The following is a 21,510-nucleotide window of genomic DNA, read 5'->3' on the forward strand; positions in this document are numbered from 1 at the left end:
AAATGAACATTTAAAAACAATTCAGTAACTCCACATGTGCTATATTACACACACACACACACACTGGCATACAGGTAGAATATTTGTAGGAGGATTTCATGAGAAACTCTAACAGTGGTTATTTTGGAGATTTAGGGGAGGTGGTAAATTCTTCCATGTATACTCTTTGATTTGCTTAATTTTTTAAATAATGAACTTGTACTCATTCAATATAGAAAGTTTACTTTCTAACAAGCCTATTATCTTCTTCTGAATACAATGAAGGCTGGAATCCAGATACCAGATATTCGGAGCATTTTCTGCAGGAAGCAAAATTACTCCACTGGAATGGAAGACATAAACCCTGGGACTTCCCTAGTGTTCACAACGACTTATGGGAAAGCTGGTTTGTTCCTGACCCCGCAGGGATATTTAAACTCAATCACCACAGCAGCTGATGTAACGACATTTTATATATTCCCTGTATAAAAATGTGGAATTGTCCATTTATAGCCCTACTATATCATTGTTCTTTATGAACAGTACGTTTGGTACAAATGATCCACAATGTAAAACACAAAGACTACTGTGGGCAAATAGTACCCTGGATTATGTAGGTACTGATTCCTTAAGTGTAAGTGGTAATTATGGAAATCAAGATGATGTGAGTGAGATATATTGTTGGAAGGAAATAAACCCACCTAGGTTTCAGCAATCAATGTGCTTAACTCTCAATGACAACCTGTACCCACAAGTTTTTAAAATGTCTCAATGTGTTTTTCACACATAGGTATTTTTTCACAGGTTGCCTGTCTTGTCTTTTGTAAAACAACAAACTACATTTAAAACATGAATGTATGTAAAAATAAAAGATATGCAGATTTTTAAATGATTTGCAGTACATATATTATTCAATACCTTAAACATAACACAAGGTAGACGGATCTGAGGCATAAAGGGGGAAAGAATACCAGTCACTTCTGCCGCAGAAAAACCTGCAACTTAGGATAATCATTCTTGGTATTTTTATTGTAAAAACCATCAGACTTCCAAATGAATTTAAAAACCTTTCCAATATTATTTAATGAAAAAGTCTCATATTGTCACATAGGGGATATATCAACGTTTACTACTCATCTGTCAAATGTAATGAAAAACACCATTGTTGTATGCTTGGAAAATCCTCAAACCCATTCTCTAACGAGGGTCCATTATAATTTTAAGGGTATTTTCTCCAGTCAGATTAAAAAAAAAAATCTATTGTAAAGTTACAATCATTATATACCAAAGCAATTCCTACTTCCATGCTTTACATAGTCCCATGAAAAAATAATTCAATTGTTCCTAATCCCTGATGCAAGGCACTTCAAAGCACCCGCATGAAACATCCATGTAAACAGCAGTACAGTACATGAGTTAAATAACATGAATGACTTTTACACAGCTTGACCTAGACTAAAAGAAATATAAAATCCATCATAGCCACAGCTAAAAAGTATGTTAAGATTCACAAGAATTTGTTTCTCTTATCATATAGAGAAGAACAAGCCATATAATCTCTTAGGAAAAAAAAACACCTCATAAATATTTTCATATTGAAAAACAGCATGCTCCCTGGGTATGTACGAAATCAGGATATTCAGAAGTGACCAGGAGTTAATTGCAAATGGCATTTCTGAATACCCAGCTTTACTACCCACCAGGCCTAGTAGTCTGGACTATCTGTAGCACCATGGAAAAGGCATTAGAAAATCACACAAGTACGTTACTTCAAACTAACCCTGCCACAAGGCTCACTTAAGTCCACAGTTAACAGACAGCAATGACGCAGAGAAAATTTTTTAAGTGACAGCTTATTAGATTCACATAGCAAGAAAAATTCTGTTATTTTAATACATCTCGCGTACATAAAGCACCAGTTTAAATAAGATTATCAAACACCCCAGCTTCTTGTTGCTCAGCCTGAGTTCATTTCTCACCACTTTCCATGTTACGCCCTTAAAGCCAAGGAGGTGCTAGATACCGTAAGAAAAATTCAGTTCCTTCCCTATCAAATGTCTGTCTCTCAAGTAAAACACAGAAGAACTAACAAACTTTAAAAGGTCTACTGCATTCTCTGGAATTTACCATTCCAGCAGGGCAGTTTCTGCCTATACTAGAGGATTAACACGCAGGGGTGAGGAGGCCAAAGGCAGGGCTCAGCGCCCTGTCAGAGAAGGCTGGGTTAGGCCACACTTGACATTTCTACGGCTGAGCAACTCTCCCAAACCCTCCCTGCTGGTGAGGCCAAGGGATCTGAGGGTGAGTACGCCTCAGGGAGCCTGTCAAACACGGCTAGACAGCACCACATGGGACTCCCCTGGGGGTTAGCTTCACATATAGAATTCAACACATCTGCCTCTTGACCGGTGCTAATTATTATTAGCATGCCCTTCTTAGGCATAAAAGGAATAATGGTATATCTGGGTTTATGCACAGTTCATAATCAAGTATAAATATTCGGACAGTTACATTTTAAAATTACAGATTAAAAGTGACTCCCAAAAGAAAATCAATTTCTTCATAATGAAATATACTTTATAAAAAGCTGGAATGGTGGCTAATTCAAATACAAAAACTCATACACAAAAAACCGTGCTTTTTTCTTCCAAGCTTACTCAGGTTCATACAGTTGATTCTACCACACAACCATAATATGATTATATCACCAGAATAAAATACTAATAAAATGCTTCAGTTAGCCCCTTCTTGACTACTGCATTAAAACTGCAGCATTTAGGTAGAGCTGAGAAACACCAGTCTTAAGCATGGTTTCCTTCTTCCTGTTCTTGAGTCCCGCAGTGATTATTAAAGGAAGGAATCTGGTCTGTAAACGACTGGGTCATCCACTGCCCATTTGGAATGTCACTGAAAGTTGATTCTCCACTGTCAGCTGCCAGGGTGGGGAGAAGAAGGTTAGTTCATTCTATCTAAAAACCTTTACACGATTCATCAAGAGATGTTAGCAGTCCAGCGGAGGAGGACTGCCGTTAAAACAGCAAGCTTCTTGAATACAATAATAAATTTCTGTTCTCTTGGCAGATACAGGACTAAGAAACCCTTAATGGTCATTCAGGGAGGGAATGTGATTAGAATGACGTAATGACTTAATGAAAATGAGCTGCTAACACCTACGTGGTGAAACCTCAGATAACCATCACATTTCACTGTCACTAAAAAGATTTTCATAGTACCATTCCCACACTTCAATAATTCATTCTCTTTTACAAAACTAAAGTGCATTTCCCCAGTCCTGACAAAACCAAGTGTTTGAAAGAAACAAACAGGGGTTCCTGGGTGGCTCAGTCGGTTGAGCATTCGACTCTTGATTTCAGCTCAGGTCAGGATCCCAGGGTCGTGAGATCGAATCCTGCTGTAGGCTCTGCACTGGGTATGGAACCTGCTTGAGATTCGTTCTCCTTCTCCTTCTGCCCCTCCCCTGCTAGTTCACGTGAGCAAGAAAGAAAGAGAGAAAGAGAGGAAGAGAGAAAGACAGACACGTACGGAGGAACATACTTAGCCCATTGGAAGAGAAGCTGCAAGGGTCACTATTGCACGGATTTTCAGTATAAGCACCGCCATACGCTGCTTCATAACCTGGATCGTATTTTTCTTCCTTAACAGCCATCTTCTTTGCATCCTCTGTGGAGAGGGTAAAAGGGAGTTACAGCTGTTTTTGTACAACGTTTCTGAAAACAGCTTTATTCAGAAATCCTCATGAACAAATCTTTTTCGTGAATGTTCAAGTGTGCTGAGATCTATCTTTTGTTGCCATCTTTTAAACTCTTTATAACATTTATTAAATTAACTCATCGGAACTGTAAAAGCCTAGCAGATTTAATTTCCGGTAGGCTATGTTGCCTCTTCTATCTTCGACATCTGTAGGAGCACCCACGACAGATGGGTAACTTTGGTAAAAGGAGATTTTAACAGTGACTAACATCCGTTGTCAGAACACTCTGGCTGACGATGTAACTGTTCTCCTTTCTCTTGCTTTTAAACTCACAATGTGCGTGCATTCAGTAGTGTATATATACATGACACCCAAAAACAGGGCGAAAATGGAAACATACCTTGGGCCAGCTGTAGATCAAATGTATATTGCACCTCTTGAACGTCTGTATTTCGTTCGATGCCTTTCAACTGATCTCGTAAGTCTTTCAGCTTAATGTAGTAATGAACTTTGTCCTGGGCTCGAGGAAACTGAGCACATCTCGCACTGGATGATGGCATAACATAGCAGAGCTAAAATCGTAAAATTTTACAGGTACATAAATGTTACAAATCTATTGAGTCCACTCACATTGAGATTTAAAAATTTATCTTTGGGGGGATTAATTATGATGCCTATCTCATATTAATATATATAAAATCAGTAACAGTAGTTTTGTCTCTTGAGTTAAAATTTGTAAAATTTACTTATTGCAAAGTCAAGAAATCAAAATAATGAGGCTTTCCCATGTTCATTTACCAATTAACAGTCCTGTCTTTTTTAACAGTGAACATATGGTTCACAATTCTAAAGGCACAAAAGAAGTATACAATGGAAAAGTATTCCCCCCCCCAATTCTGTCTCTGTCCACCCAGTTCTCTTCCCAGAGGCAATCAAAGTTGCTGGTTCCAGAGGTATTCTGTGAATATAGAATCAAATGTCTCTAATATACGTACTCTCCCTCACCCTTTTTAAAAAACACACAAATGATAACACGTTCTCTATTCCCTGTTCTACACCTTGCTTTTTTACTCAACAATGTATTCAGAGACAATTCTGTATCAGATATCTAGAGCAGAGTAAAAAGACTTTGTTTTTTTTTTTTCAGTGTTTTATTTATTTTTGAGAGAGAGCGAGCGAGCGAGTGCATGAGCAGGGGGAGGGGCAGAGAGGGAGATACAGAATCCAAAGCAGGCTCCAGACTCCAAGCTGTTAGCACAGAGCCCGACACGGGGCTCAAACTCACAAACTATGAGATCATGACCTGAGCTGAAGTTGGACACCCAACTGACTCAGCCACCCAGGTGCCCCTAGCCTTTCTTTTTCGGCAGCTGTGTAGTACTTGCATACTTATTTAACCAAGACCCAGCTGTGGGCATTTAGGTTGTTTCCAGTCTTTTATTATTATAAGGTGTAGTGAAAAAGCTTGTACATATTTCATTTTGAATATGTGTGAGTGTATCTCTTGGATAAATTCCTAGAAGTGCAATGCCCAGCAGAAAGACATTTGCATTTATCATTCTGGATAATGGTGACAAATTGTTCTTCATAGAATACTAAATATATAACAATATATATCACATGTATATCAAAGAGTGAGGCTGTCAGTTTATGGAATTTCCAGTTGCAATTTCTTGCACTTTTTTTTATATTGGCCTCCATAACATTATAGAAAGCAAATTTTCATTTTCTTTTGCATAGAAGGCATTTAGAAACTCCTGACTCACAAATATATGTAGGTGCAAATGCTGCCAGGTTGTGTAGTAGCACTTTTTCGAATCCTAAGATATTCTTCAATTAAAATGACCCATAAATTTGAAAGTCTTTTTTTGTTTCAAAGAAGAGTCACTAGCATCAACAACTGTTAAAATCTCATGATAAAGAATATATTTTAAAAGGTAAAAATACTCTCAGCTCAATATCAGAGCTAAAATTACCTATCATGATAGGATTCAAATTCAGTTAGTACTACCCTATTACGGGCACAAATACCCAAGAGATGTGCCTGAGCCTCATTTGGCTCTTAAGGGACAATAATGAGGTAATCTATAGGAAGCAATGAACTCACCTGTACAATTTTACTAAAGTAGGTAAGCGTAGGCCTTGGTTTAAACAAAGACCAGGGCTACCACCTACTCTGTCAGTGACATATTTGTAACAAGTTAAAGACAGAAGAAGTTTGAAAAGGAAAAGTGCAGAAGTACGGAGGTGGCAGAAACTTTATTCTGAGGCCTCCACAAAAACCTGTTGACACACTGGCTCCTCCATCGTTTCAAATGTTGTCAGGGTGCCTGAGTGGCTCAGTTGGTTGAGCAGCTGCCTTCGGCTCAGGTCATGATCTCACGGTTTGTGGGTTCGAGCCCTGCATCAGGTTCTCGGCTGTCTGCAGGGAGGCCGCTTCAGATCCTCTATCTTCCTTCCCCTCTGCCCCTCCCCCACTTGTTCCCTGTCTCTCTCAAAAATAAATAAAAACTTATTAAAACAAAAAACAAAAAAAGGGGCGGCTGGTGCTTCAGTCGGTTAAGCGTCTGACTTTGGCTCCGCTTGTGGGTTCCAGCCCCTCCTTGGGCTCTGTGCTGACAGATCAGAGCCCGGAGCCTGCTTTGGATTCTGTGTCTCCCTCTCTCTCTGCCCGTCCCCCGGCTGCCCTCTGGCTCTCTCTCTCTCTCAAAAATAAATAAACATAAAAGAAAAGAATAAAAAGAAAAAACAAAAATAAATAAAATGTTGTCTATAACACATGTGTCTGTGTTTGTATGTTGTTTTTCAAAAAGTTGTAAACAAGGGGAGCCTGGGTGGCTCAGTTGGTTGGGCGTCCGACTTCAGCTCAGGTCATGGTCTCGCAGTTCATGGGTTCGAGCCCCGCGTCGGGCTCTGTGCTGACAGCTCAGAGCCTGGAGCCTGCTTCTGATTCTGTCTCCCTATCTCTCTGCTCCTCCCCTGTTCATTCTCTCTCTCTCAAAAATTAAGAAACATTAAAAAAAAATTTTTTTTAAGTTGTAAACAAAACTTAAAACTAGATTTAAGAAGCAAAATCTGAACTAAGTAAGTGTCTGCAGAAGCGATACAGAAATAACAGAGTTTGAAAACCACTGTTACTTCGTGATGCCTTTATGTATAAGACAGTAAATACACCAAGGGCCAAGCAGGTTGTCTGGATGTCTGTCTGCAACCGGGCTGCACACTATTTAGATGGCTCCACAACGACACTGAGCTAAGATATACAAACAGGGGGCACTGAGCAGTGCTACTAATTGGGAGCATGTCTGTATTTATATGTTTGTTTCATACCGAGTAAGGGCTAATCTACTTGAATTTGGTAAGAATATGCCATTAAATATATTTTGAATGTAGTATGTTAGCCAGCTCCTCTCAATATTTTAGCCAAATAACATAAGACATTTTCTCTGACAAATGTTTCTTTCTTTAATAGCAGTATCTGAATTAATCTGCAGCTATTAGTTTGAGTTGATAGATAACTATTACTCAACAAAATCCAGTGCTTTGTTTTCATGGCACAAGTTACCATGGATAGGACAAATAAAAAAAGGAAAACTAGCTAGACAAAAATTCATCTTTAGCTGATATATAAATATAATTTTAAGGACTTACAGTTTCTGTGTCTGGGATCTTATGGGGTTGAAGTCCAAATTCTAAGTTTTTAACCTTAACTCCAAAAACTTCTTTACTAAAAATTTCATAAATACCTAAAATGAAATACAAACATATTTACGTTGTCCATAATGTTAGCAAAGAAAAAAGACAAAATTTAAAAGTAAATCTTACATTTTCCATTAAACACTGCTATTCGTGGCTGATATTTCTGTAATTTCTGCACTAGAATACGTCCTCCTTCACGGAATTCTTTACTAAAATTGAATTAAAAAGTAGTCAAAATATAAGTACGGTAATATTTATAATATGCTGAATTCAGAGAGCTTTCAATACAACATCAATTCATATACTTGTTAAGCTCAGCTTGCACTAGATACATAGAGCGTTCCTAGAGTATATGAGACACCAGCAGGGTCAGGTTCCAACCTATAAAAATAAATTACCTGGATAGATCTTTGCTGCCTGGTGTTGTCCTTTCCACCATATTGGTAAATCCAATACCATACTTTCCTGGTAAAGTGTGATCATCCATATGGTTCAGTTGGACCTCACTCAGGCCTGACATAAACAGACACTTCCCTGTGAAAGAGAGTTCAGTTTATTTGCATGTAGGTCAAAGGTTTTTGTCCCATGAATCACTATGGTAGTCTACATTTATCCTGAAATTAAAAAAAAAAATAAAACATTTAGGATATTTAGGAAATTATAGGTCAAATACCATATCAAGCAATCACTATGTGTTAATAAACCCTTTGCATGGATTATCTCATTTAATCATAATGATCTTATGAAATATTAGTTACTATTTTTATCTCCTCTTCCCAGGGCAGTCAAGGTAAATGGCTGTTGAGAATACACAGCTAGTCAGTGTAGAAGACTTCAAAAGTGGTTTTCTTTCTAGGAACTAGTCATACCACTGCGTGCCCCTGGAATACCTCAAAGAGACAAACATACACCAACAGACCCAGAACATTCCAACACTTTGAAAATGGAAAAAATTAAAAATTCAAACGTCTCTTAGAAATTGTTTTAAATATGGAGACAATACGTCCTTAGTTCCAAAACACATTATTGTATCTTCTGCCCTAAATGTTTTTAATGTAACTCTTAGATAACCAACTAGTATTTTCTGAGGGCCTACTGCATGCCTTTTTCTATTAGGTGGTGTTAGGTAAGTCGACTTACATATTAAGACAATACAATAGTAGTTACAATTGGGTTTAAAATTCACTCCACAAGTATGAGGGTCTTTAATACAGATACGAAGTAGGGGCGCCTACAATGGGGCTCAGGCAGTTGAGTGTCTGACTTTGGCTCAGGTCATGATCTAGCGGTTTGTGGGTTCGAGTCCCGCATCGGGCTCTGTGCTTGATAGCTCAGAGCCTGGAGCCTGCTTCAGATTCCGTGTCTCCCTCTCTCTCTGCCCCCACCCCCACTCACACTCTGTCTCTCTCTCCTTCAAAAATAAATAAACATTAAAAAAAAAATTAGAAAAACAGAATGTCTCTAGTCACAGAATTTCTTAACTGTTACAGCTTGATTCCCAACGATCAATGCATTTCATCTCTCCTAGGAAATAAGATCAGCAGAAATCTGGAAAGGTCAGTGTTCTGTCTATACTGGCACAATGATGTACTATTGTTACTATGACTGTAGGTAACAACTAAAAAAGAAAATTCATTTTAAAAAGTAGTAAAACTCATTTAAAACAATTAGCAAAACAAAAGAGAAAGTGCTACTTTTCTTGCCCCTCCGTTCTCTTACACCAAAACATGAACAGTGACATATCTTTTTCAAGCCTTTTATTTTTGTGCACGCATGCACAGAAAACACGTTTGTATCTGGGGGGTCTGGGTGGCTCAGCTGGTTGAGCATCCTCTAGATTTCCACTCAGGTCACGATCTCACAGTTTGTGGGGTCGAGCTCTTGGTTGGGGGCTCAATGCTCAGCACAGAGCCTGCTTAGGATTCTGTCTCTCTCTGCCCCTCCCCTGCTTGTGCTCTTCCCCCTCCCCTCAAAATAAATAAACTTAAAAACAAAAAAACCCACACAGTTTGGCTAAAAAGGGAAAAAAAAAACAAACCCAAACTATTAACAAAGATATCTAGTTTAAAAGTAAAAAAATAAAAGCAAGAACTACTTACAAAAGTGGTTTCCAGGTCCAGGGTAATGATGCCCTTTGTAAGCTGCCATTAGTCCCGGGTTTATGCCAATCTGCAAAAAATGTTTATACACTTAAGTCTTGAAAAGTAGGGTTTACACCTGAGGGCTTCTGTGGAGTAGTGATGGACAAAACTAAATTTATTAAAATAAAAATTTAATCCAGCATCATCGGCAATCCCGTTTATCAAGTACCTATTTTTGATCTGAATAAAGTATTTCATTTTGAGGGAAAAAAAAATTCCCTTTATATCAAAAGTGTTGCTGCTGTTGTGAAAAACCAGTTTATAAAAAAAAAAAAAGGCAGAAACAGACCATCAATATAGAGAACAAACTGGTGGTGGCCAGAGGCAGGGGAGACAGGCAAAACGGGTGAAGGAGAGTGGGAGGCACAGCACGGGGACCAGGGTCGATGGCACGGCAACGGCGTATGGTGAGGGATGGCGGCTACGCTTGCCGTCAGCACAGCATAATGAATAAACTTGTTAAATCACCATGTTGTACACCTGAAACTAATGGAAGTGTGTCCACTATACTTCAATGCAAAAAAAAAAAAGTAAAACAAAAAATAAATTTTAAAGATAAAAAACAGTGTGACTCCCTCGTGTCCCCAGGCCCCCACCTCCACCCAACCGGACTGGAAAGAGAGAGGTCCTGGAGCAACCGATCAACTGAGCCCAGGTCCAGCCACAGCCTGCTTCTCCACTCCCACCAAGCCGCTCACTCCACGTCATTTACAGCTGTTTGCACGCTAATGTTTCTTACAGTTACTGACAAAAATCAGAGCTCAAAATCAGTACTATCACTTATGGAGAACTCACACGTAATGTGCAATCTAAGTGATTCACGTGGATTATTTTACCTAACTGCAATCCTATGAGGAAGGTACTATTATCACCCCTGCTTCACCAATAAGGAAACTTGGTGATTAGGAAGGTTAAGGCTTGTTCAAGGTCATACCCACATGGCAAGACCTGAAACCAGACAGCCGTACTCTGGAGCCCATCCTCTTAGACACATCCATATGTGTCCACAACCTTATGAAGGTGACAAAATGACACCATTTACTACCAAAAGGATTCTTAGAAATGGTTCAACAAAATGCTATTTGCAAGAACAGAGGTTATGTAAATTTAATTCACCAATACTATTTATAAAACCAAATGAGGACAAAAATTCTTACAATCACAATGTCCAGATTGAAAGTCAAAATGTCCGGGAGGGTCTTGGTTAGAAGTTCAGCTTCTGAAACACCATTAAAACGGTCTACCTTTCTTTTCACTTTAAATGTGTCCGTAATTTTTTCTTGCTTTTCTTTTGATTTTGTGGACTTGCCAGATTTTTTGGCCTCAGCAGGCTTTTTGGGTTCTACCGGTTTTTTTGGTGCCGTTGCTCTGGGTTTTCTTTTCCTTCCTTTTGGAGTCTCTGAAACACAGTAATTTCAAGGAAGTAGATGCAGAAAAACATAACTTAAGAACATCAGGCAGCTTTCCCAGTAGAGTCACTCCATCAACGCCCTTGCTACCTTCTCCTATCTCCCAGCCTCACCATCCTCTGCAGTACCCTCCCTCTTCCTTCATCTTAGGACGGGGTTCTCGAGGCCCTATACCCTGCCCTCCTTCCTCTGCTAGCTGTTCTCGGGATGAAAAGTACATAATGATCATAGATTGATTTCCCATGGACTCTTCCCTGTCATCTTGATCTCCCCAGGGATTTAAAGCATTCATGTCCTATTTTATAGAAATTCTAAATGTAAATACATAAACAGCACAATAAACGAGAAAATAAACAGAGCAAAAAAATATTGCTTCGAGTTACAAGGCACTTTCCAGCCTCATTGATCACTATTTTTTGCTGTACACCAGACTCCCAAAGACACAGAATAACTACTTTTTAACTGTCATGATTCTTCACATCTGTCTTTTGCCCATGCTATTCCCTAGGCCAGGAATGTTCCCCACCCCATTCTTCATGCGGATAAAGTCTCCTCACCCCTGACTTCCAGAGCTCTTGGAAGCTGCTTCTGAACCTCGGTCCGAGTTAGTGTCAACCCTATGCACTCTCACAGCATCCTGTGCCCCTCTTCACCACTGTGTGCTTAAAGCATACCATGTGTTTACTTACTATTTTCTCCTGCTAGATTATGAGCTATTTGAGGGCAGGATCCATGTTCTTTTATTCCCCCAAATGTATCACAGTGCCTGGCACATACTTAAAAAGTGGTTAACGTTTTAAATACTAAAATAAAATAAAAATTCTTCATTAAACCCTTTCTTACATAAGCTGGCCAATCCAATAGCTACTTTTCTCAACTATCCTGATGAAAACTACCTTGTACAGGTTCCTGAGCAGGCACTGGTTCTGGAACTTCCGCTGGCATTTGCTGTTCGTCCATAACATTCACATCAGGAGCTTCAGCCATCATTTGTTGAAATGGGAATGTATAAAAAGCTTGAGCTTGCTGAAGGGAGTAGCTGAAAGAACAATTAAGTACAAGACATGTCAATAAAATTACCCGACTAGAAGTTTCAACGATGAGCTTTCAAAACCTTTAGGATCCAAACACTGTGTGGTCAGACTGTAATATATAGAGTTGATAATAGGGGCAAAGGGAGGAGGAAGGTCTATTCCTAAATGTGTGTATTCACCCGATTTTTACTTTGTGCCTATTAACCAATATTAAGGAACTCTCCCACTGATTAATGACAAGATGTGTCAGCAATAAAACTTACCAGTCCTGTCAAGTCAGCCTGTGCTTTCTCTGAAATGAGATCATGGGAATCTGCTAGCAGAGAGACTTAAAAGGCACAGCAGCTCATACAGGGTTAAAGTGTCCATACAAACAGTTTGTCTCTATCTTCACATTTAATTCTTTGGTCATAAGATCCTCTCCAACCTAACCCCACCCAGCTTTACTAAGATACAAGGGACATGAAATGTGTAAGTTAAAAGTATATGATGTTTTGATTTGATACATATTTTGCAAAATGATTACTAAGTCTTAGCTAATACCTCCATCACGTCACATAATTACCATTTCTTTTTTGTAATGAGAACATTTAAAATCTACTCTCCTATCAACTTTCAAGTACGTAGCAAGGTATTATTAGCTCTAATCACCACCATGTACATTAGATCCCTAAAACATGGTCATCTTATAACTGGAAGCTTTTCTCCTTCGACCAACAACTCCCCATTCCTGCCTTCCCTCCAATCTACTTAAGGTTCTCTTTTGGTTTATTTGCCTATTTAATGATTTATGCATTGGATCTGGTTTTAAATTGTTGCTGGGTTTTTACCACTAGATGAGGGCTAGAAATGGACATTTTGCACATATCTGTGAATTTATGGGGGAAAAACACTTTAAATCTCTTCTCTGAACATCTTTCAGACTTTGTTCCAAGTACTCAGTTCAATATAAGGAACACAAAAAACAATGGCCAAAAACCAATTTCTCATGACTACCCATCACTGTCTCACACTGCTGCCTGCAGCACAAAAGCTATGGAAGCAAACATGTATTTTCTGAAACTCAAGTTACATCTAATGCCAAATGATGCCATTACATACACAACGGGAAGGAAAACACTAGGAAATAAAATGGGTCAGTGTCATTTACCATTTGGAGAGAAAAGTCATTTTCTGTGGCAAGCTACTCACTTATTAGTTATGGAGAAAGAAAAGGGGAAGCTCAGAAAGTAGAGATTAAAAAGAAAAGCTAGGGACGCCTAGGGGTGCAGTTGGTTTTGTGTCTGACTTTGGCTCAGGTCTTGATCTAGAGGTTTGTGAGTTTGAGCCCCACGCTGGGGTCTGTGCTGGCAGCTCAGAGCCTGGAGCCTGCTTCAGATTCTGTGTCTCCCTCTCTCTTTGCCCCTCTCCCGCTTGCTTGTTCAAATAAATAAATAAATAAACAAATAAGATAAACTAGTACATTTTATATGAATGAATCTTATTATGCATAAATCATATCTTAATAAAATGGTTGGGATGGCGGGGGAGGCAAACTAAAGCAGAAGCTTAAATGGCCGAAGCAGACACAGGGTAACAGACTATCTGTGGGTGCCCAGGCTGAAATCCCGGACGCTCAAAGACAGGGGCCAAATCCTAATGGACAAACCACTGGAGAGGAATTTTAGCTTCAAACTATCTTCAAGGGTAAGCTGTTAAAGAAAAGGTTAAGAATTAGAAAGGTATTACACTATATCTTAAGACTTTTACCTCTTTAAGTATATTGTTTCCAGTTACATAAAAAATAGGTATGACAATCCAGTAAACTTTAGTCTAGTAACATGAAAAGACTATGCAGCAAAATTAATGTACTGATATTTGTTCAAGCACAGAAAATGTTTAATACAGACTTTAAAGTAGAAAGGAACACGAAACAGTATTGTAACCTAAGGCTGCACGTTGGGAAAATATGCAGACAAGTCCTAGAATCTCAAATGTAAAAGTTGAAGAAAAGCACTTAAATCATGCTTGGCACAAAGTAAAATGTCGTCTTTTTCCACCACACTTTTCTTTAATAATATTCATAGCTCCTTTTTTTTTTTTTTAATTTTTTTTTTTTTTAACGTTTGTTTGTTTTTGAGACAGAGAGAGAGCATGAACGGGGGAGGGTCAGAGAGAGGGAGACACAGAATCTGAAGCAGGCTCCAGGCTCTGAGCTGTCAGCACAGAGCCCGACGCGGGGCTTGAACTCACGGACCGCGAGATCATGACCTGAGCCGAAGTCGGACGCTCAACCGACTGAGCCACCCAGGCGCCCCTCATAGCTCCTTTTGATGAACTGTAAAATCATTGGTTGTTCAGTGTTTATGATGTAAATACTCAAATACTCAGATATTGCTAGGTTACGTTGAGAGATCTTGTATTGTTACCCTTCAGATATTCCAGCACAATGAACTGTAACCTTCGATTGAGGCCAGTCGCAGTTAAGTCACAATAAGCGAGCGGCCAAAGAATGCAGGACGTCTCCTCTTAGTCTGTCACACTGTCAAGAAGACAACCTTCCACCCTCGCCCATGTTTCTGGCCACCACTCTCAAGAGTTTCACAGATGTGTCCCATTTCAAGCACTTCACAAAGTCCAAACTTAAAATATTTAACTTAGGAAGATTTTACATGGCAAAAGGATTCTGAACATTAAAAAACAAATTTCCAAAATGTGCCTTTCGCATATTTCAGGGTCATACTTAGATGTGAAGTGCAGAACCTGAAAATTAAGTTTAGAAATCAGATGGCTGAGGAAAAAAATGAAAAGGAAGAAAAAAACCCAGAAGTGTTATTTTAGAGATATATATCAATTTTGAAAGAAATTGAGAAACTTATCTATAATATCAGCGTGTCCCTTAATGTTTCTAAAAATGACCTCTGGTACTTTATAGGAAGTTAAAATAGAACAGAAATAGAAAAATAAAGAAATGAGAAATACGATGTGTAAGTTCTAAGGTAATACACTATCTTTGAGTATTAAATTGAGTCTTATCATCTCAACGGCTTCCTAACAGAACAAAAGGAAAGAGAGTGCGACACAACATTCTTATTATTTGGCAGAAGCAAGCAAAAAACCTTCGAGGACTTCAAAGCTAGGAAACTAGAGTTCTAGATAAATCAATTTCCTATTATCCAGCGATAATTACAACTGTAAGCAGCATAAACCTGTTCAACCTTAATTAGAAGATATTTAATACATTTGTTGTATTTATATACACTTGCCCCTTTGTAATTCAGAATCACGCCAACTTTACAAGGCTTGTTTTCTCTGTGCGAGGGACAGCGACACAAGAGCACTTGGTCATCACTCCTCCTCTCGGGACCTGGGTTCTCTCACCGTGAAAATGATTTTTACATATGTGGACTATGTACAGGAAACGGGACCAAATCTGTCCAGATCCCAGGGTTTTTATTTTCTGTAACTCAAATTTGGTATCAAATTTCCAAGCATGAGGGATGACCTTATTTCCCCTTGCTCACTTTTCTTCCCTATCATTGGTTTGTCCCCACACTGTTCTGTGCCTCTCCTTTGCCTGAAGCTCACCCCTTCCTCTCTCCTAGCCTCCATTCACACCCCCCCTTTTTGGAGGGCGGGAGGACATCTACTCATTTTTCACTCCTCCAAAAAGCATCACAGGCCAACCACACCCTTGACTAGCCCTCCATGGTTCCCCACCCCGATGGATACAGGTCTCTTCATTATCCAGAAATGTGTGAAACTCAGCTAAGGTAGTAAGATTGTCTCTTCCGCTCGGGTTCTTTGGTGCCTGTTCTGCTTCTGGCAATGGCAGTGCCAGGACCTAGCACACATTTCCTTGAATTCTGGCCTTGGAGGGTCTTTCAGTCTGGAAGTATGATGTAGTCACACCCCAGGGTAGCCAGCAATTAGTTCCCTAGCGAGTTTTAGCCTTTCTGCTTGGATGCTACTAGAGACAGAAGCCTCACTAGCAACCTTACGCCTCCCATCAAGTCATAACTTAAGAGACAACCGCCCCCCAAATTAGAAATGACATCCAAGTGCGTCGATATACAACGATATAAACACAATCAGTATTACCCAACAGAGACACAGGCAAACAAAACTGGATCTTGCTTTCTCAGATACGATCTCTGGCATGATCCCCAGTGGCATGAGGGTAGAGGGCATCTGAGCAGGGAAGCACACGGCAGAGATATCAGACAAGACCAAATCAGAGATGCACACCCTTTCCCTTGAACATCAGTGCCCAAAGCACTGTTTTTTACAGCCGTCTGAAATTGATATACTGTGTATTTTCCTAATGAATTGTGTATTTCCTAACAGTCTTACTTAAAACACACACACACACACACACACACACACACACACACAGCTGACTGAGGAGTCCAATTAATTCAGATTTTGCTGTACTTCAAAAACTAACTCTTTAAGGTTTTCTCTAAAATGAACACCTCCAACTTCTTTAATACTCAGGTATTTTCCACTATTTTAAAGATTTAAGTTGCTCTTTTCTATATACATTTGTCTTAGTCCTCTTGGGCTGCTACAACAAAACACCATTTAGTGTCCGCTGAGAGCCTACTTCCTGGTTCATAGGGGTGGCCTTCTTGCTGTATCTTCACAAAATAGAAGAGGTGAGGGACCTCTAGGACCTCTTTTAAAAGGGCACTAATCCCATTCATGAGGGCCCCACCTCCAAATACCGTTACATTGGGGATTAGGTTTCAACATAGGCATTTTGGAAGAACACAATTCATAGCAATATTTTATTATTTTCACTTAATATTAACATGAATATTAATATTATTAATTAATTAATTAATTATTAATTAATACTTAATATTATTAATATTCATATTATTATTCACTTAATATTCATATTAATATGATTATACAACACTGAATAATTACAAAATAATAATCAATGGGGTGCCTGGGTGGCTCAGTCGGTTGAGCATCTGACTCTTGATTTCAGCTCAGGTCATGACCAGAGGGTTGCGGATCAAGCTCTGCCTCAAGTTCCGTGCTGAGTGTGGAGCCTGCCTAAGATTTTCTCTCTCTCTCTCTCTCTCTCTCTCTCTCTCTCTCTCTCTCTCTCTCTCTCCCCCCCCCCCCCCCATCAAAACAAAACACTCACACACACACAAAATCAGTGCTAAATAATCTAAATGCTCAACTAAAGAGAATTAGGTATATAAACTACAATGGAATACCGTCATAACTATTTAAAGACTACATTTAATATTGCAAAGTGGAACTGTGTGTATTCACCACACATTACTGGGTATTTACTGTACATGGTCTACTAGAAACTATAAATACAAAGATTTAGAACAAGCCAGAGTCCCCAATTCATTCAACTCTTCTTCATATAGTATGACTTCAAGTTTCTACACTACTTTGTCATTTTTTGGTGCTTAAAAGAAAACAAAATAAAAATTCTCCAGATACAGCTCCATCATCCTGAAACCAAGCAGGGCTCAGCTTCCTCATCCTGGAGTCCTACTGCAGAATCCATTACATTAACTTTACTAGAACCCACATCATACTGTTGATTCAAACTGAGTTTAACGTCAATGAAAACTGCCCTTTTATTACCTCTCCCTCACATCACTGATACTTCTGCACCTAAGCACAGAACTGTGCCTCTTTTGGTAAAAGAGGATTCAACACTCCAGCTGTTAGGATATGGATTCTGATTTAAACTACCAATTCCACAAACTTCTTCCAGAGTTGGGTCATTCACAAATCTTATCAGCATTCCAACAGCACCCGGAAGTTGTTAAATTGCTGAAAAGAACAAGTTGGGGTAGAACGACAAGGCACATCAACATAGACCTCTCTTTAGCCCGCCCTCGATTCTTTCGGCAGTAAACCAGCTTTGATTCCACCTAACTGGACTGCCATCAGTCCGTCTTCGTCTTGCCCACAGAGAAGTGATATGTGGCACAGTTGTCAGGGAGGCAGACTTTGGGCCACATTGCCTGCGTTCAAATTTCAGCTCTGCTCAAGTTCCTTAACCTCTGTGTCCCAGTTTCCACATGTGCAAAATGGAAATAGTTGTACCTAATTTGTTGGTTACGAGGATTAAATTAGTCAACATATGTAAAACACTTAAAACAGTGCCTGGTATATAGTAATTTTGCTATAATAATAATAATAATAATAATAATAATAATAATAATAAAGACAGCAGGACAGGATTAAATTTTTAGATACCTCCTGTCAGCATCATCCTGATGCTGTCTAGTCCAGTATCATTATCCAAAAGGGAATGAACCTAGCTTGATACATCTTGCTTTTTTCCCAAATTATACTGTAACCTAGTGGCCACTGGTTCCTTTTAAATATGCTCAATAACCACTGAAAAGTAAAAATTTTGTTTAGGATCAAAGTCAATAAATTAGAAGACAGACTCCACCTAGGAAGAAACAGGAACTCATGTGTTTATTTTCAGGCTTCAGGTCTCTCTCCTGTTATCTGCAAGTTCTTAAAGATTGCTGTAATCTAGCTTCTCATTTGACATATAATTTATCCAGGCCAGGAAACTGGATTTCTCTTAGAGCAGCTGAAAGTTCTCTTAAATGCCCTCATTGATCTTGTCTCTTAAAGACATTCATCCTGCCATTTCTTGTCTCTAATCATTTTTTTTAATATAGAGATAAGAAAAATTAGAACCAAATGTTTGTTTCCTGTTATCTACTAACACCATGCCGGTGGACTAGGCAGAAAATCCAAACCTTTCTTGCCCTCGATGTCAACACCTAACTAAAAAAGTTCTTTTTGGTCCCTAACATTTCCAGAAAGGCTGATTTCATTTAAGGGTTAACCTTTCCAGTTTGTATTTTCAGTAGCCCATGTCACACTTTTACAAAGTCATTTTTGATTTGGCATCCTACTTTCCATTTGTGATAAATGTCCTTTCCATGCCAAAGCTCATTAGATACATACTGATCCTCTCCTTCCTTTTTTCCTCTCTGGGTAGACATTATTTGTTATGATACTTGAACTATCTTCTCTTTTAAAAAAAGAGTCCATATTAATGGAATTTTTTCCTTTGAATTTTTTGAAATTACTCTTCCAAAATAAAAAGTAAATTCATTATATCCGGCATTCCATTCTACTCCTTGATTAGCATGAAGTCAAGATTGACAGAGAACCACTTTCTCAGGATTATCTGGGGCCTCAGTCATCTCAGAATCCCCAAGGATAAAGCCCTTACACTACTAACACAAAATTCTCTATTTCCTGAGGTTAAAACTTTGTGAGTCAAATTAAAAATGATCTATAACCCTGTGGATGGGTTAAGACAGCATATAAGCCAAATTTTAGGTAAACATCGTACCAGAGACCTATTACTTTGCTCTGAAGCACTGAGCAAGGTCTTCTAATGTGTAATTCATTTGATGGTAGACTTCACCCAGGTCTCAGTACTGATCTGAAGTAACATCGCAAAGGTGGGAGTGGATTTCACAAGTTCTGGTGAATTCTTTTAAATGTAAAGTTCTTTTGGGAAGGAAGTGCAGTACTTTATTTCAGGACTTGACCAGAAAAGCCAGGATAAAGACCACACTTTATACATCTCCTTTCCTAACCTATAAAGACTGTTTTGGTGATCTAATCCCTTCCACATAACACAGATTCACAGCATGTCAGAACTGGATTCCAGAGATGTCCTATTTTACAGACATGAACAGGCCCAGAGAAGTGAAGTGTCTTGCCTAAGTTCAGGGCCCCGGAGAGTCCGGAAAATTATTAGATCTTACAGAATTTTATTCCAATGTAAATCATTAGTTTTTCTTAAGGATCCTGCTACCCTAATGATTTTTTTCATTTAGTTTTCTGCGAGGAGTTCGAATCTCGCAATCTCTGCGTTTGCCAAACGTTTTCTCCACGAATCTAACACTCCTCAAAGGACATACTGAAAAGTTGATTAAATTCACCCCCCAAGATCACCAGAAAGCATTTTTAGATGACTACTTGGGAGTATTAGTCATAATACAGAATTCAAGAGACTTTGTACGGCAATGTTATCCACCTTGTGGCCCCTGACGTTGATCTTACTAAACCTACGGGAAAGGAAGCCACAATAAAACTACTAATTTTAAAATTAAAGCTCCAGAAGTGATACGCGTGATATTCCATCTTTACAGCTCTTCGCATAATAACGGAGGGTGAAGGCAAACGTAGCCAAGAATGACAACCGGAAAGAGATATTAACCGGACCCTGTGGGTCGCTTATTAACGCCTGTTAAAGCCGGCTGGATGCCGGGAAGGCCGGAAGAAGGGCGCAGGTACAGGTGGCGCCGCTTCCGAGCGGCCCGAGGAGGGTGGCAGTGCGCACGCGCAGGCCAGGTCTTTGTACTCCGGCCGCGGCCTTTAAAGACCCCTGCGTGCGTGCGCGCGCCCGCCGGCCAACCCCGCCGCGAGGGGCGCTGGGGGGAAGGGCGGCGCTCCGCCCCGGGCTTACCTGCCCGCGTTCTCCGCTTCCATTCCCCGCTGCCGCTCGAGTCAGCGGCTACTCCTGCTGGGCAGGCGAACGACTGGTCTCCGTAGTACCGCGGCGTACCGACGGCGGTACAACAATAATCAGAGACTGGACACGATTGCTGGCAGAACTGGGACAGCGGCGGACGCTCAGGCTCCTCCCCGGAGCTTCCAGTTCCCCCCTCCCAGACTTGACCCCCCCCCCCCCCCACGCGCGGTGCTTCCGTCTGCTCCGAGCCAAATCCTACGCCTCGTGGTCGTCACGTGACGCAGGCAGCCCAATCACGTTCGCTCCCCTCTCGTTGGTTCTTCTGCTCGCCGCTTGGCCTTTCGGGAAGGGTGGAGGACAAAAACGGTGGGATGAGGAGCGCTGTGTTGACGTAAGCTTTTTGTCCGCCCAGATTCGTCGCTGGTGGGCGGTTGGGGGTGACGAGTGGGAGATGCCCTTTGGGGACGATGTGTAGGTGAGATGGTTATGCTTATTAGGGTTATCCAGGCCTTTCCACCCCAAGTTTTATACCGATTAAAAAAAGTGTTTTGCGTTAATTATCAAGTATCAATTATCAAGTGTGATGTGGGGGAAATAAGAGACTTTGGAGACAGCAAACCTGGGAGTTGAGGTCACCATACCATCAATTTACTATTGCGCATCAGTTCACTAGTCTGTAAAATGAGTGTAACTCTAATAAAACTGTTTCGTAAAATATAAAGTTTTACGGGAACCCATGTCTGCTTTAATTTGCATATGCAAAAATATTGTCGTTTTAAGTGTACGATGGATGTCATTTAAGCACCATGCCCCTTTATTACGTTACAGACTAGCCCTTCTGCTTTATTTCTCAATGGCTCTTCCAGCTGATTTTTGTTTCATTAGTATTCAAATTGTCACCGGTGTTTGTATGAGGACTTCACTAAATAACTCTTAACGGGGAGAGGCTTTTCTGTGTCTCTAGTTTGCGTGATGAAAAACATGGCTGCTGTATTAGTTAGCTTTACCTAGACTGTGGTAACAAATGACTCCAAAATCTTGTAATCTGGGCCCTACG

General features: G+C 39.9%; 2 protein-coding genes across 4 annotated transcripts in view; one reads left to right on the forward strand and one right to left on the reverse strand.

Annotated features, from left to right (window-relative positions):
• GLT8D2 (glycosyltransferase 8 domain containing 2) overlaps positions 1-871 on the forward strand; it is a 45,033-nt gene extending 44,162 nt beyond the window's left edge. For all 3 annotated transcript variants that reach the window (XM_019446622.2, XM_019446624.2, XM_019446623.2), the window contains one exon: positions 265-871. In XM_019446622.2, the coding sequence (XP_019302167.1) occupies positions 265-437 (173 nt within the window). In that variant the 3' untranslated portion in view covers positions 438-871. The remainder of the gene's footprint in view (positions 1-264) is intronic.
• Positions 872-987: 116 nt separating this feature from the next.
• TDG (thymine DNA glycosylase) lies at positions 988-20,640 on the reverse strand. Its single transcript, XM_019446621.2, has 10 exons — positions 20,448-20,640; positions 11,837-11,979; positions 10,689-10,930; positions 9,490-9,559; positions 7,789-7,924; positions 7,517-7,599; positions 7,343-7,437; positions 4,092-4,263; positions 3,535-3,660; positions 988-2,911 (listed from the first exon to the last, which is right to left on the reverse strand). The coding sequence occupies exons 1-10, from the start codon at positions 20,468-20,470 to the stop codon at positions 2,781-2,783; spliced, it is 1,221 nt and encodes a 406-aa protein (XP_019302166.1). The 5' UTR covers positions 20,471-20,640; the 3' UTR covers positions 988-2,780.
• Between the last annotated feature and the right edge of the window lie 870 nt (positions 20,641-21,510).

Source organism: Panthera pardus, unplaced genomic scaffold, assembly GCF_024362965.1.
Source record: "Panthera pardus isolate Hobbes unplaced genomic scaffold, ASM2436296v1 HiC_scaffold_6, whole genome shotgun sequence".
Lineage (NCBI taxonomy): Eukaryota > Metazoa > Chordata > Mammalia > Carnivora > Felidae > Panthera > Panthera pardus.

Excerpts from the sequence above, each read along its gene's own strand:
- TDG (XM_019446621.2), bottom strand. The coding sequence starts at position 20,470 with ATGGAAGCGGAGAACGCGGGCAG. Across the intron at positions 7,600-7,788 it reads GGCAGCAAAGATCTATCCAG|TAAAGAATTCCGTGAAGGAG; the intron begins GTAATTTATTTT and ends ATTCAATTTTAG. Across the intron at positions 4,264-7,342 it reads AGATCCCAGACACAGAAACT|CTCTGCTATGTTATGCCATC; the intron begins GTAAGTCCTTAA and ends TTACGATTTTAG.